At 49.8% G+C, this 16,738-nt stretch overlaps 1 protein-coding gene across 1 annotated transcript; it reads left to right on the forward strand.

The window, feature by feature from the left end:
• The first annotated feature begins 21 nt into the window (after nt 1–21).
• ZNF408 (zinc finger protein 408) lies at nt 22–5,178 on the forward strand. Its single transcript, XM_508399.4, has 5 exons — nt 22–373; nt 673–950; nt 1,975–2,036; nt 2,265–2,524; nt 3,619–5,178. The coding sequence occupies exons 1-5, from the start codon at nt 322–324 to the stop codon at nt 5,127–5,129; spliced, it is 2,163 nt and encodes a 720-aa protein (XP_508399.1). The 5' UTR covers nt 22–321; the 3' UTR covers nt 5,130–5,178.
• Nucleotides 5,179–16,738: the final 11,560 nt, after the last annotated feature.

The following is a 16,738-nucleotide window of genomic DNA, read 5'->3' on the forward strand; positions in this document are numbered from 1 at the left end:
CACATGCCCGCCTAAGTTCCTGCCTCGGGGAGGTAACAGCATAACTGTCCGACTCGTCGCTCCCAAAGAGATGGCTGGAACAATTAGTTCCGCTTTCCCAGCTAGTCGAATCACCGGTGCACCTCCGGAATCCGAGGTTCGCATTGCTCTCGGACAGAGTTCTGCCTCCCCAGTACTCCCAAACTCCCAGTCCTGTGCACCAATGAGGTCCAACTCTGAGGCTTCTTTCCTGAGAAAAAAATTTGGAAGTCCGTGACTGTTTCCTGGAGGAGCTGAGAAGAGGACGCTCACTTCCGGCGTAGGGAGGCTTTCTGACCCGGAATGGAGGAGGCGGAGGAGCTGCTCTTGGAGGGGAAGAAGGCGCTGCAACTCGGTGAGTGACCTGCGATGTCCGCGACCCTCAACCTTGGCCCAGGTGGATCTGACGCTCTGTGGTCAGCTTTCTCCTCAGTCTCCTCTCCTCCGGATCCCAGGATCCTCCAGTGCCCTCAGAGTCGCTGGGGGCTTCTGAAGAGCCCTTGAGCCTCCTCAAACCTTTCAGGGCCCTCCTTAGAGCCCTCACCTGTCCCTCGGGCTCCGCAGGCCCACCTGCACCTGCAGTTTCCTCCCACACTTTTCCCCACCTCCCACCTTCTTGGGTGGCTCCCTCACTGTCTTCCCTTCTCTCTGCAGCCCGCGAGCCGCGCCTGGGCCTGGACTTAGGATGGAATCCTTCCGGAGAAGGCTGTACGCAGGGCCTCAAAGACGTCCCACCCAAGCCGACCCGAGACATCCTCGCTTTAAAGAGCCTTCCCCGGGGCTTGGCCCTTGGCCCCTCACTCGCCAAGGAACAGCGCTTGGGGGTCTGGTGTGTCGGGGACCCCCTGCAGCCCGGCCTGCTGTGGGGGCCGCTGGAAGAGGAGTCTGCCTCCAAGGAGAAGGGCGAGGGAGTAAAGCCACGGCAGGAGGAGGTATTGAAGGACAGAGCGACTTCTCTCCGCCCTTGAAAATGTAGGGGGAGGTTTGGACATTGCTAGACAGCTTTTCAATTTGAAGAAAGAGAGTATTTCAAGAGATAGGAGATAGTCTTGTCCCTTCTCTTCAGGACTGTCTCCTCTCAGCAGCAGTAAAGAATCGAGGTTTGAAAAGTTGTTGAAAGCTGGAATCATACAGTGTCAGCAGTGAGTGAGGAAGGTCAAGAGCTAAGGTTTTTGGAATTAAGAAAGCATGGGATCAAATTCCAGCTTTGTCACCTAGCTGGTTAAATTACGTGCCGCATTTAATTCATCTGTGAAACAAAGCAGTGGCTCTCTTGGGATTATATGGAGGAGCTGATGAAATAGTGAAGATAAAAGGTTTCACTGCACAATAAGTACCATTTTATTTTATTTATTTTTCTTTTTTCTTAGACAGTCTTGCTTTGTCGCCCAGGCTGGAGTGCAGTGGCACGATCTCGCCTTACTGCAACCTCCACTTCCCAGGTTCAAGTGATTCTCATGCCTCAGCCTCCCGAGTAGCTGGGATTACAGGTGTGCACCACCACACCCAGCTAATTTTTGTATTTTTAGTAGAGACAGGGTTTCACCATGTTGGTGAGGCTGGTCTCAAACTCCTGGCCTCAAGTAATCCGCCTGCCTGGGCCTCCCAAAGTGCTGAGATTACAGGTGTGAGCCCCCGCGCCTGGCCCGATAAATACCATTTTAAAAAGCTGGTGTTCTTTATTACTTTTTCTGTTTAGTACTCACTGGAAGACAGTAATGTGTTCAATTTAGTAATTCTCCATACCCTTGGGAGGGAGGTGAGGAGACAGACTTTTTGGTCCTTACTGAATGAAGAATCAGACAGCACTGTCCTGTTAGAGGAGAACCAGAGGCTTCTAACCTTCCAGGAGTTTCATCTTAAATTTGTCCCAGGAAAGTTTCATCTAGTTTCTTTTTTTATTCCTACCCGACCCCTCGAACACATTTGAGAAGGACTTTTGTTGGCTTATTTCAGAACCTGTCATTAGGCCCATGGGGAGACGTGTGTGCCTGTGAGCAGAGTTCTGGCTGGACTAGGTAAGTCAGAGGAGAGTGTGTCATGAATATTCGTTCCTTTGAGGTTTTCTGTTGTGGTTTGGGATGGATCCCGGTGCTGACTGTCATTCCCTATTCAGTGCTCTTTTGCAGTGAATGTTCCAAAGGCACGGCGTCCTTTAGGACCCAGACTGCTTGGGGACTGGGGCTTTCGGGGAAGACCACTTGAATAGTGAGCATCTCCTAGCTGGCTGTTACTTTGCTTTGCAGCTTGGTACAACGGGGCAGGCTGGAGAGTGAGGGAAATGTGGCCCCAGTGCGGATCAGCGAGAGGCTCCATCTGCAAGTGTACCAGCTGGTGCTGCCAGGCTCTGAACTGCTGCTGTGGCCCCAACCTTCCTCTGAGGGCCCAAGTCTCACCCAGCCTGGGCTGGACAAAGAGGCAGCTGTAGCAGTGGTGACAGAAGTGGAGTCTGCTGTACAGCAGGAAGTGGCCTCCCCTGGGGAGGATGCAGCAGAACCTTGCATAGGTATGTGTCAAATAAATGCTGGTTTCCCAGCAATTTCCCCACCAAAACAACCTGTTGATAAGACAAAGCAGAGTTTATGGCTCATTGCGGTAAGGAAGGACACTATAGAGTCTTAGTAGCTTTTCAAAATCTGTTTTAAGGTGGATCTTTCAACATGGGATAGGAGGGTGGGGCTTGATTAGTATTGAGTAAGGATTATGACTGAATAGCTTAGGGTTGGTACATACAGCAAGGCTAGAATTTTCAGGCAAGGGACAGTCTCAGACTATGAATTGTCATTCATTGCTTTCTGTTGAAGAGCGACGGGTCTGTTCTTTGGACTAACAATATAGATATTTGCAACTTTTACCTTCCTAAGAGCTTCCTGGAATAGTAAGGAAGAGAGTAAGCTTTGTATGTACAGGGTTTCCAGCCTCCCATGTTTCTTCTCTCTGGTGTGGGGGTTCTTTTATATTACAGATGAGCTAAGGTGGGAAGGGGTTTTTTTGTTTTGTTTTGTTTTGTTGTTGTTGTTGTTGTTGTTGTTTTGAGATGGAGTCTCACTCTGTCGCCCAGGCTGGAGTGCAATGGCGTGGTCTCAGCTCGCTGCAACCTCTGCCTCCCAGGTTCAGGTGATTCTCCTGCCTCAGCCTCAGCTAATTTTTTTGCATTTTTAGTAGAGATGGGGTTTCACCATGTCAGCCAGGCTGGTCTCGAACTCCTGGCCTCAAGTGATCTGCCTGTCTCGGCCTCCCAAGATGCTAGGCTTACAGGTGTGAGCCACCGTGCCCGGCTGGAAGGGGTCTTGAATCACATCCTAAATATGTGTCTCCAGGGGCGAACAAGGGGATTCTTCATCTGGGATGGCCTTATTCTAGTGATTATCCAGATGGCTGGGACCCCATGGCTCTCAGGAGTGCTTCTCCAAAAGGCGCTTAAGGCTGGACAGGAAGATAAATGGAGTGTGCACCCCATGCTCCAGGGAAGAGATTGGTATCATTGCTCCCTCTAAGGCTCAGGGGCTGGGTGGGAGAAAACATCTGATCCTGTAATTCCCTGGTAACACCATCTGCATTGAAGCTCCCTAACCCCAGTACCCCATCCTTGCCTTGCAGATCCTGGTTCCCAGTCACCCTCTGGCATCCAGGCAGAGAATATGGTGAGCCCTGGACTTAAGTTCCCAACCCAGGACCGACTTTCCAAGGATAGCCAGCCACTTGGCCCATTGCTTCAGGATGGTGACATGGATGAGGAATACCCGGCCCAGGCACAGATGCCACCTGAACTTCAGAGCAATTCAGCTACCCAGCAGGACCCAGATGGCAGTGGAGCCAGTTTCTCATCTTCTGCCAGGGGCACCCAGCCGCATGGCTACCTGGCCAAGAAGTTACACAGCCCCAGTGATCAGTGCCCACCCAGAGCAAAGACCCCAGAGCCTGGAGCCCAGCAGCCTGGCTTCCCTACACTCTCTCGGAGCCCTCCTGGCCCAGCAGGAAGCTCCCCAAAGCAGGGGCGACGGTACCGGTGTGGAGAGTGTGGCAAGGCATTCCTACAGCTGTGCCACCTAAAGAAGCACGCATTTGTGCACACGGGCCACAAGCCCTTTCTTTGCACTGAGTGTGGCAAGAGCTATAGCTCAGAGGAGAGCTTCAAAGCCCATATGCTGGGCCACCGTGGGGTGCGGCCCTTCCCCTGTCCACAATGCGACAAGGCCTATGGCACCCAGCGAGACCTCAAAGAGCACCAGGTGGTACATTCAGGTGCCCGGCCCTTTGCTTGTGACCAGTGTGGCAAGGCCTTTGCCCGCCGGCCCTCCCTGCGGCTGCATCGCAAGACCCACCAGGTGCCAGCTGCCCCTGCCCCTTGCCCATGCCCTGTGTGTGGGCGGCCCCTGGCCAACCAGGGCTCCCTGCGGAACCATATGAGGCTCCATACAGGAGAAAAGCCTTTCCTGTGCCCGCACTGTGGCCGGGCGTTTCGTCAGCGGGGCAACCTGCGTGGGCATTTGCGGCTCCACACCGGGGAGCGTCCTTACCGCTGCCCACACTGTGCCGATGCCTTCCCCCAGCTGCCTGAACTGCGGCGCCATCTCATCTCACACACCGGGGAGGCCCACTTGTGCCCGGTGTGTGGCAAGGCCCTCCGAGACCCACACACGCTCCGAGCTCACGAGCGCCTGCACTCCGGAGAGAGGCCCTTTCCCTGTCCCCAATGTGGCCGTGCTTACACGCTGGCCACCAAGCTGCGGCGCCACCTCAAATCTCACTTGGAGGACAAGCCCTACCGCTGCCCCACCTGTGGCATGGGCTACACCCTCCCGCAGAGCCTCAGGCGGCACCAGCTCAGTCACCGGCCTGAGGCACCCTGCAGCCCACCCTCTGTGCCTTCTGCTGCTTCTGAGCCCACCGTGGTGCTCCTGCAGGCTGAGCCACAACTGCTGGACACACACAGAGAGGAGGAAGTCTCCCCCGCCAGGGATATTGTTGAGGTCACCATTTCAGAAAGCCAGGAGAAGTGCTTTGTGGTGCCAGAGGAGCCGGATGCCGCCCCCAGCCTGGTGCTAATCCATAAGGACATGGGCCTCGGCGCCTGGGCAGAGGTGGTGGAGGTGGAGATGGGCACCTGACAGCTTTGCCTTTTGCTGACACAGCTCCATAAAGACTCGTGCTTTCTCACTGCTGCGTGTCTGCATCTTCTTTCTTGGGGTTGCCTTGTAGGGATTAGAGTCTACTATGACAGACACATCAAGGACTTCCCTTCCTGCTTAAGAACTACCAAATCGTGTTCCAAGCATACTAGGTCAAACCTCTTCTGAAGTAGAGATGTTTGAATTGACATCCGGTAGAGCTTGTTGTTCTGCCTCCTTCCCTAGGAACGCCACAGGGTGCTTATTGTTTAAGCGCTGCTGAAGGGACCCAGTGAGGCAGTGGTCGTTGGCAGTGCTACTGCTGACTGGGTGCTTAGCACCAGGATGGTCACACCCATGGAGCTCCTTGAGGGACAGGCGCTTCAATTTGGAAGCAAATCGAATGGCTTTTAAGACTGGACACCAGGCCGGGCGCAGTGGCTCACGCCTGTAATCCCAGCACTTTGGGAGGCCGAGACGGGCGGATCATGAGGTCAGGGGATCGAGACCATCCTGGCTAACACGGTGAAAGCCCGTCTCTACTAAAAATACAAAAAAAGTAGCCATGCGTGATGGCGAGCGCCTGTGGTCCCAACTACTCAGGAGGCTGAGGCAGGAGAATGGCATGACCCTGGGAGGCGGAGCTTGCAGTGAGCCGAGATCGCGCCACTGCACTCCAGCCTGTGCGACGGAGCAAGACTCTGTCTCAAAAAAAAAAAAACAGACTGAACACCTTGGGAGGTGGCTAGGGCCAGATCTGTGCCCCTCTGTGTGCCTGGTCTAAAGGCAGCCCTGTTCAGGGAAGGACATGTGTTTTGCATTTACTGTGACCTGCACTGTGCTAGGCACTGGGACACAGCTATGAACGTAACAGAGGCAGTACCCTTTACTGATCCACGCATGCTGGGGGCAGGGAGGCAGAAATCATTGGATGAAAGTTTAAAGGGGCATAGCTGGGTACTGTGAACTTGTTTAATGGGGCAATTTAATGTGGTCTGGGGTGCCAGGGAAGATGTCCCCAAGAATAATAACATTCAGCCCTTACTGTGGGCTAGTGCTTTATATAATCCTCATAACAACCCTGTGAGGTAGGAGTAGTGTTTTTTTCCTACAGATCAGGAAATTGAAGAGCAAAGAGCTTTAAGTATCCTGCCCAAGGTCACAGTGCTACAAGTGGGTTGAGATCCCAGCCCACAAAACCTCACGCTGGAGTCAGGCTCTTCACTGCTGCACTCTCCTGCCCCGTGTTTCAGCTGTGGCTCGATGGATGTGGAGGTGGGAGGGGAGGTGGTGAAAGACTGGTAGGTCTGAGCTACTGGGACCAACATGGATGGGCGGGGGAAAGGTGGAGAGGGAGGAGGGCCAGATCACATAGGACCATGGCTCAGGAGTTTGGACTTTATTTTCAGGATGTCGAGGAGCACTTTGAAGGGTTTTGAACAGGGGAATAACAGGATCAAAATTGTGTTTGAAAAGACAACTAGGAAATGGATTGGAAAGCAAAATGAAGTTGTGGCAAAGTCAATTAGGAGTCTGCGGGGTGCCTGGGAATGGGGTGGTAGCTGTGGAAATGCAGAGAAATGGAATCATCCACCCAGCTTATATTTACTGAGTGCTTCCTGAATGCAAGTTGTTAGGGATGTAGCAGTAACTGTGTTCACATTAGCTCACCTAGCATGGAAAATGACAAATGCATGTCAGATGGTGGTAAAAGTGTTAAGCGTATTAAGAGTAATGCAGGGTGGCCGGGCACGGTGGCTCATGCCTGTAATCCCAGCACTCTGGAAGGCCAAAGTGGGAGGATCACTTGAGCCCAGGAGTTCGAGACCATCCTGGGCAACATAGCTGGGAGTGGTGACATGCACTTGTGGTCCCAGGAGGAGGATTGCCTGAGCCCAGGAGGTCGAGGCTACAGTGAGCTGTGATCAAGCCACCGCACTGGAGCTGGGGTGACAAAGATTGGGAATGGGATTTACAGAAGGTGGTCATCAAAGGCCTCTAAGAGAAAGGCTTAAGCAGAGGCCTGAATAATGGAGAAGAGGATGTCGGGGAGGAGCTGGATTCTGAGCAGGGCACAGTGAGGACAAGCCAAGTGTAGACAGCAGGAGCAGGGAGACCAAGATAGAGCGTGGAAGGAGATGAGGTCAGAGAGGTGCCATGCATGCAGGCTGGGGTTAGGGCTGTGGGTGGGTGGCTATGTGCTCCAGGAGGCACAAGTGACACAATTCAAAGACAGTGGAAAAGAGGGAGGTCTAACTCAAGGTTTCTTTTTTTTTGTTTTATTAATTTTATTTTGAGATGGAGTTTTCCTCTGTCTCCCAGGCTGGAGTGAAGTGGTGTGATCTCAGCTCACTGCAATCTCCGTCCCCCAGGCTCAAGCGATTCTCCTGCCTCAGCTTCCTGAGTAGCTGGGATTATAGGTGCCTGCCACCAGGCCCCCCAGCTAATTTTTGTATTTTTCATTGAGACAGGGTTTCACCATGCTGGCCAGGCTGGTCTCAAACTCCTAACCTCAGGTGATCCACCCACCTCGGCCTCCCACAGTACTAGGATTACAGGTGTGAACCACAGCACCTAGCCTCAAGGTTTCTAAAGTAAGTAAGTAGGTAACGGTGGGACCCAGGACAATTATGATTTGGGTTTGGGATGAGTTCAAACTCAGAACTCATCCCAAAGGGGGTCAACAAAGGGGGTCTTGGGATGTAAATGAAACCTCACATGTAGCAGCCCTCAGAGAGAATGGATGATAAATGTTTCTGTCAGACTTTTAAAGGTGTCAGTCTTGGCCGGGCGCGGTGGCTCACACCTGTAATTCCAGCACTTTGGGAGGCCAAGGCAGGAGGATTGCTTGAACTCAGGAGTTGCAGACCAGCCTGGCCAACATAGTGAAACCCTGGCTCTATTAAAAATACAAAAATTAGCTGGGTGTGTTGGTACATGCCTGTAATCCCAGCTACTCGGGAGGCTGAGGCACAAGAATCACTTGAACCCGGGGAAGTGGAGGCTGTAGTGAGCCAAGATCGTACCATTGCACTCCAGCCTGGGCAACAGAGTGAGACTTTTTCTCAAAAAAAAAAAAAAAAGGCTGGGCATGGTGGCTCACGCCTGTAATCCCAGCACTTTGGGAGGCCAAGGTGGGCAGATCACGAATTCAGGAGATCAAGACCATCCTGGCTAACTCGGTGAAACCCTGTCTTTACTAAAAATACAAAAAATTAGCCGGGCATGGTGGTGGGTGCCTGTAGTCCCAGCTACTTGGGAGGCTGAGGCAGGAGAATGGCGTGAACCCCAGAGGTGGAGCTTGCAGTGAGCCAAAATTGCACCACTGCACTCCAGCCTCGGTGACAGTGAGGAGAAAAAAAAAATTTCCATCTTAAAGGTGTCAGACTCAGACTCTCAGTTAATCTTTTCTAGATCTGGACAAGGGAGGGCTCAGAGAAAGCCTGGCTGCATCCATGCAGTGTTTTTTTGTTTGTTTGTTTTTGGTTTTTTTTTTGAGATGGAGTCTCTCTGTCACCCAGGCTGGAATGCAGTGGTGCGATCTCAGCTCACTGCAAGCTCTGCCTCCCAGGTTCGCGCCATTCTCCTGCCTCAGCCTCTCGAGCAGCCGGGACTACAGGCACCCGCTGCCACGCCCAGCTAATTTTTTGCATTTTTAGTAGAGACAGGGTGTCACCATGTTGGCCAGGATGTTCTTCAACTCCTGATCTCAGGTGATCCGCCCTCCTCAGCCTCCTAAAGTGCTGGGATTACCATGCCTGGCTCTCTTCAGTTTTCTCTGCAGATGACAATCTCCCCCACACAAGACAGTTTTTCAGCTATTCTTGTATTTCCAGCCCTTCTGAATAGCCATCTTGAAATATATCAAAGAAGTATATTTTGGGGTGAAATATTTTAGTTTCCTTCAATACAGAGAGCAGGGAGGAAGACCAAGGCCAGGATGGTCAAGCGCTTCAGGTTCAGTGACAGGAGGTAGGCTTATCAAGGGACACAAAAAATCACCCAACGAAAGAGAAAAACCTACAAAGTGCATGCCATTGAAGCTGATGGAAAAGTTTCAACAAGGGGGATGTGGTTAGCAATGTCCATTGCTATTGGGAGAGTTGAAGTTTGTGGAAGTTACTGGCAAGCTGAGGGAGAGCCGGAGGAAGCCAGATGGGATTGCCTTGAGGGGCGGGAGGCAAGAGAGATGGAAAAAATAGACTTGCTTGTTTTATGCCTCTACTGTCCTGCAAAATAGGAATTGTGGTCCCTGTCTTACAGATAAAGAAACTAAGGCAGAAGGTCCTGGTGGCTCATGCCTATAATCCCAGCACTTTGGGAGGCTGAGGCAGGCAGATCACCTGAGGTCGGGAGTTCAAGACCAGCCTGACCAACATAGAGAAACCCTGTCTCTACTCAAAATACAAAAATTAGCCGGGCGTGGTGGCGCATGCCTGAAATCCCAGCTACTTGGAAGGCTGAGGCAGGAGAATCGCTTGAACCCGGGGGGCAGAGGTTGTGGCGAGGCAAGATCACGCCACTGCACTCCAGCCTGCGCCAAAAGAGCAAAATTCCGTCTCAAAAAAAAAAAAAAAAAAGAAACTGAGGCTCAGAGAGGATGACAAGATCACACCATCAGTAAGAGGCAAAGCCAGGATTCTTCTTTTTTTTTTTTTTTTTTTTTTGAGACAGAATCTCACTCTGTCACCCAGCCTGAACTGCAGTGTTGCGGTCTCTGCTAACTCTACTCCGCTAACTTTACCTCCTCTTCCCGGGTTCAAGCGATTCTCCTGCCTCAGCCTCCCAAGTAGCTGGGATTAAAGGTGTGTGCCAACATGCCCGGCTAATTTTTGTAGTTTTAGTAAAGATGGAGTTTTGCCATATTGGCCAGGCTGGTCTCAAACCCCTGACCTCAAGTGATCCACCTGCCTCAGCCTCCCAAAGTGCTGGGATTACAGGCGTGAGCCACCGTGCCTGGCCAAAAGCCAGGATTCTAATGTGGGTGGTTTTCTGGCTTCCCAGCACTTGACCACGATGTCACCGGCAGCCCCGTGCCTCCTGGTTTGCCACTGACATTAACCCAGTTGCCTGCCCAATCTGAAAAACTTGGCAAAGCATAAACCTAAAATTGTCCAAGGGGCGGGAGGACAGCAGGAAATCGTGGTGATCTGTGAAGAGAAAGGCCACACTGTCCAAAGCCTGAGAAACAGCTGCTAAGATTAGTTTTGAGTCAGCCTACCCTGTGACTTGGAACCTGCTCAACTTATTTTCCAGCTCCTGACTCAGGCAGGCCCACTTCAACTCAGGGGACTGCTCAGCAGTGTCTGCCTAGCGTTTTAGGCATCCTGGGGACACGCTCCTTGCTTGACATTGAACTGTGCAGGACGTGGGGATGCTTTGGGCTGTCCGGGAGGCCTGTTGACACCCCACAGCATCCCCAGGCCAACAGCTGAGATGCCCACACTCCCTTTCCACATTCCCCACACAGATTGGAGAATTTTTCCTCCATTAAAGCCGTCCCTGGTACATGGTACATGGAGCAGGGTCGGAGCAGGGTCAGGACAGAGCCAACGGATTGGAAGGCAGGTGATTTGGGAGTCTCTGCTCTGGCAACACGCATGGCTCAAGTGAGAATGGGTGTTACACAGCATCTCCCAAGATCCTCATGTTACAGTTACCCATGAGAAAACAGAGGCCGCAACACAAGTCACTTGCCAGGGTCAGAAGACCAGTCAGTAGCAGAACCAGGACAGAATTCCGGCCTTCTGATTCCTAATTTAGTGCTCTTCCAGCTCAAATAAAAGGCAGACCATTCTTGGAAAGACTAATCACTGGAATATTTTTTTTCACTGAGAAAATATTTTCAGAATTTCAAGGCTACAGTGAGCTGTGATTATACCACTGCATTCTAGCCTGGGCAGCACAGCAAGACCCTGTCTGAAAAAAAATATATATATATATATGTATATATATATATATTTTTATTTTTTTTTCCCTCTGATTTCAATATAATTTTCATTTTATTTATTTTTTGAGATGGATTTTTTGTTTGAGATGGAGTCTTGCTCTATCACCCAGGCTAAAGTGCAGTGGCACTGCCTCAGTTCACTGCAACCTCTGCCTCCTGGGTTCAAGCAATTCTCCTGCCTCAGCCTCCTGAGTAGCTGAGATTACAGGTACCTGCCACCACGCCCGGCTAATTTTTGTATTTTTAGTAGAGACGAGGTTTTACCATGTTGACCAGCCTGGTCTCGAACTCCTGACCTCAGGTGATCCACCCACCTTGGCCTCCCAAAGTGCTGGGATTACAGGGGTGAGCCACCATGCCCAGAGTGTTTTTTGTGTTCTTAGTCGACACAGGGTTTCACCATGGTTGGCCAGGCTGGTTTTGAACTTCTGTCCTCAAGTGATCCACTCACCTCAGCCTCCCAAAGTGTTAGGATTACAGGCATGAGCCACCATGCCTAGTCTATTTATTTATTTATTATTATTTTTGAGACCGCCTCACTCTGTCACCCAGGATGGAGTGCAGTGGCGTGATCTTGGCTCACTGCAACCTCTGCCTCCCGGGTTCAAGGGATTCTCGTGCCCAGCCTCCCAAGTAGCTGTGACTACAGGCATGCGCCACCATGCCCAGCTAATTTTTTGTATTTTAGTAGAGACGGGGTTTCACCATGTTGCCCAGGATGGTCTTGAACTCCTGAGCTCAGGTGATCTGCCCACCTTGGCCTCCCAAAGTGCTGGGATTATAGGCGTGAGCCACTGCGCCTGACCACATATAATTTTTATTAATTATAATGTTGAAATTCCCTTTATTCCACACCTCTCCTCTCATTCACTCCTGATAGGTCATTTTTAATGATTTGGTGTATATACTGAATTTGGATGTTTCTTGCTACAGGGCAAAGACGCTAATAAGATTTTGCTGGAGCCTTTTCACAGATGCAAGTCAATCCAGGCAGTGTCTATAGCTGCTGAACCCAAAATCAGAAAGCGAGGGCTATCAAAGCTCTTCTGTCCTGATTTGCAACTTTAGTAGTGCAAGAAAAAAAATCTTAGAATAAAAAATGGGTACCGTTCAGAGACCCTTAGAGATTGCAAGGCATCACAGATGATAAAGAGCTCCATCTCTAGACGTGTTCAGGAGTGGGTTGGGGCTTTGACCTTGACTAGCTGCATCAACTTGGACAAGTCACTTCGCTTCCCTGTGCCTCAGTTTCCTCATCCATAAAATGGGGATAAGTATAGTACCTACCTCGTAAGTCCTGCCTACCTGGCACATGGTGAGCAATTACTAAATTGTAGGCCTAGTCCCTGTAATCCCAGCACTTTTGGAGAACAAGGTAGGGGAATCGCTTGAAGCCAGGAGTTCCAGACCAGCCTGGCCAACATAGTGAGACTGTGTTTCTATAAAATAATAAAAAAAAAAAAATAGCCAAGCTTGGTGGTGCAGGCCTGTAGTCCCGGCTACTTGGGAGTCTGAGTCAGGAGGATTGCTTGAGCCCAAGAGTTCAAGGTTGTAGTAAGCTATGATTGCACCACTGCACTCCAGCCTGGCGACAGAGCATGACCCTGTCTCTAAAAATATAAAATTAGGCCAGGCACAGTGGTTCATGCCTGTAATTCCAACATTTTGGGAGGCCAAGGCAGGTGGATCACTGTGAGCTCAGCAGTTCGAGACCAGCCTGGGCAACAAGGCAAAATCCTGTCTCTACTAAAATTACAAAAATTAGCCAGGAGAGGTGGTACATGCCTGTAATCCCAGTTACTGGGGAAGCTGAAGCAGGAGAATTGCTTGAACCCGGGAGGCGAAGGTTGCAGTGAGCCAAGATCGTGCCATTGCACTGCAGCCTAGGAGACAGAGCGAGACTCGATCTCAATAAATAAATAAATTAATTAATTAATAAAAAAATAAGTTGGGCATGGTGGCACCTGCCTGTAGTCCAAGCTACTCAGGAGGCTGAGGTGGGAGGATCACTTGAGCCAGGAGTTCTAGGCTGCAGTGAGCTATTATCGCGCCACCATACTCCAGCCTGCTGTATGTACTCCAGCCTGGGCAACAGAGTGACACCCTGTCTCAAAGTAAAGTAAAATAAAAATTAAAAAACAAATTACTAAATTGTACTTAACAGTATTGTCATCAGTCTTCCTAAATAGGAAGACAGGCAAAATTAAGGGACTTAACATGTGTCCTTAGGTATAGTTGTTTGGGGCAGGCCAGCATCACCCACACAATAGTTCTGTACTGTAGGTGCGTGTTCTCTGGGTCAACTTTATGGCCCAGTGAGGCCGTACTCTACCAGAATGTCAGGGGACAAGGGTTGTGAGAGGCAAAAGTGCTGGTCTGAAGCGGGAGTGTGGGTTTCCATCCTAGCTCTACCACCAATTCTGTATGACCGTGCCCCCTCCATTTCCTCCATGACCACATAAGAGACATGGGGCAGTTGGATGAAATCAATGATTCCCAGTCTTGGCTCCGTCATGGAACCATGATTTTTAAAGATTTTTACTAAATAGAAATTGACTTATACTTTTCCAAGCTGGAGTGTGGTGGCATGATTTCAGCTCACTGCAACCTCCGCCTCCCGGGTTCAAGTGATTCTCCTGCCTCAGCCTCCTGAGTAGCTGGGATTATAGGTGCTCACCAGGCCCGGCTAATTTTTTTGTATTTTTAGTAGAGACAGAATTTCACCATGTTGGCCAGGCTGATTTCAAACTCCTGACCTCAAGTGATCTGCTCACCTCAGCCTCCCAAAGTGCTGGGATTACAGGTGTGAGTCACTATGCCCAGCCGCTTACTCACATTTTCTAGTCAAAATAGAAAACTGCTTAAGTCACTGTCTGCAGAAGAGCAAAAAAAAAAAAAAAAAAGAAATAAAAAATTGAAAACTGCTGATCAGATTGAGAAAAACATAAGATTATTCACCACCTAAAGAGAAAAAATTTCAGTCGAAAGGGAAAAAAATTCATTTTTGTCTTAATAAGGCAAATTCACAATTTTTGAGGTTTTAACAAAATATATGCAGAAAGACAAGGCCACCCCGTAGAACGTGCACACAGCCCTAGGCTTGGAAATGGCTGGATTTAATAATATCTGGTCTTTCTTTGAGCCCTGAAATTCTCTAACGCTATGTCTTGGAACATAATTTTACTGTTTTCAGTGGTTATAGAGATTTGCTTTACAATTTAGCATTGGTCTTTACCCATGATTTTGTTTGATGCCAACTTGTTGGGCAGGAATGCACCCCCTGCCCCCCGCTTTGTTATGGCCTTGCTCCTATAGGGCAAGAATATCTGCTTTAAGGCCGGGCGTGGTGGCTCAGGCCTGTAATCCCAGCACTTTGAGGGGCCAAGGTGGGCAGATCACCTGAGGTCAGGAGTTTGAGACCAGCCTGGCCAGTATGGTGAAATCCTGTCTCTACTAAAAATAACAAAAATTAGCTGGGTGTGGTGGCACACACCTGTAATCCCAGTTATTTGGGAGGCCGAAACAGGAGAACCACTTGAACCCAGGAGGCGGAGGTTGCGGTGAGCCGAGATTATGCCACTGCACTCCAGCCTGGGAAACAGAGCAAGATTCCGTCTCACACACAAAAAATATATATATGTCTGCTTTAAGTATGCAGGTGCGTGTTTGTGCTGAAAGGCAGGAATGCCAAACTTGGCTGCATGGTACCAACTAGGGACCTCAGAGTTCCAAGGAGAACAAACAGTTGGTTCCTGGAGGCTGGGGGCTCGTATCAGACCCTGAAGACTAAGCATGTGCTGGGTCCATTGTGGTCCTGCACCCATGGTAGTGCACTAAACACCTAACCTATATTTAAGTGTTTTTGTTTGTCCAAAAAATGTCTTTTTTTTTTTGGGAGTCAAGAGTCTTGCTCTGTTGCCCAGGCTGGAGTGCAGTGACACGATCTCAGCTCACTGCAGCCTCCGCCTCCCGGGTTCAAGCTATTCTTCTGTCTCAGCCTCCCAAATAGCTGAGACTATAGGCACGCACATCCATGCCCAGCTAATTTTTTTATTTTTAGTAGAGACGAGGTGTCTCCATGGTGGCCAGGTTGGTCTTGAACTCCTGTCCTCAAGTGATCCACCTGCCTCGGCCTCCCAAAGTGGTGGGATTGCAGGCATGAGCCACCGCGCCCGGCCTGCCTTGTCCCTTCTTAAAATGAGTTGTCCATTTGTAAGCTGCTGATTTCTTTGGGACATTGTCTCCGTAAACTTTTCATAAAGCATCAGTGATTTCACCATTCTTCCACCCAAGCTTCACCGTAAATTTGTTGTTTGTTCTTGCTTCAATTTCAGCAGAATTCATTTAGCTCTGATAAGGGCTCGCTTCAAACTGATGTCTTATCCTTCTTAGTGCCTCAAACTACATCCTGTTCACTCATGTTATAGCAAGTTAGTGTGAGTTTATTTTGGTGCACAAAAATTTTTTTAAATCCATGCAGTCTTTTTTCATAATACGCATTTTCCATGAACTTTTCGAAGACCCCTTGTAGATGTCTGTTGTTTAAACCACCCAGTTTACAGTAATTTTTTTTTTTTTTTTTGAGATGAAGTCTTGCTCTGTCGCCCAGGCTGGAGTGCATTGGCACACTCTCGGCTCACTGCAACCTCTGCCTCCTGGGTTCAAGCAATTTTTCTGTCTCAGTCTCCCGAGTAGCTGGGATTACAGGTGTGTGCCACCATGCCTAGCTAATTTATGTGTTTTTAGTAGAGACGGGGTTTCACTATGTTGGCCAGGCTGGTCTCGAACTCCTGACCTTGTGATCGGCCCGCCTCGGCCTCCCAAAGTATTGGGATTACAGGCGTGAGCCACTGCACCTGGCCTACAGTAATTTTATAGCAGCCCAGGCTAAGATAGCCATTTCTGGGTATAAGAATGTCATATACTGAACAGGCCTGCAACTGTGAGTTAAAGTCTGCAAAGAGGCCAGGCAGTGGCTCATACCTGTAATCCCAGCACTTTGGGGGGCCGAGGCAGGTGGATCACCTGAGGTCAGCAGTTCGAGACCAGCCTAACATGGTGAAACCCCATCTCTACTAAAAATACAAAATTAGCTGGGCGTGGTGGTGCATGCTTGTAATCCCTAGCATGCACTTGGGAGCTACTTGGGAGGCTGAGGCAGGAGAATCACTTGTACTCAGGAGGCCGAGGTTGCAGTGAGCTGAGATCACGCCACTGCACTCCTTTCTGGGTGACAGAGTGAGACTCCATCTCAAAAAAACAAAACAAAACAAAACAAAAACAAAAAAACCCAACAGGTAGGTAGCAGTGGCTCACGCCTGTAATCCCCACTTTGGGAGGCTAAAGTGGGCAGATCACCTGAGGTCAGGAGTTCACGTCCAGCCTGGGCAACATGGTGAAACTCTGTCTCTACAAAAATACAAAAATTAGCCAGGCATGATGGCGGGTGCCTGTAGTTCCAGCTATTCGGGAGGCTGAGGCAGGAGAATCGCTTGAACCTAGGAGGTAGAGGTTGCAGTGAGCCAAGATCACGCTATTGCACTCCAGCCTCCATCTCAAAAACAAAACAACAAAAACCCAAAATATATATTATAATTTTATTTTATTTATTCAATTTTATTTTATTTTATTTTTCTAGGAACAGGTCTCATTCAGGCCA

This window comes from Pan troglodytes, chromosome 9 (genome assembly GCF_028858775.2).
Source record: "Pan troglodytes isolate AG18354 chromosome 9, NHGRI_mPanTro3-v2.0_pri, whole genome shotgun sequence".
NCBI classification, from domain to species: domain Eukaryota; kingdom Metazoa; phylum Chordata; class Mammalia; order Primates; family Hominidae; genus Pan; species Pan troglodytes.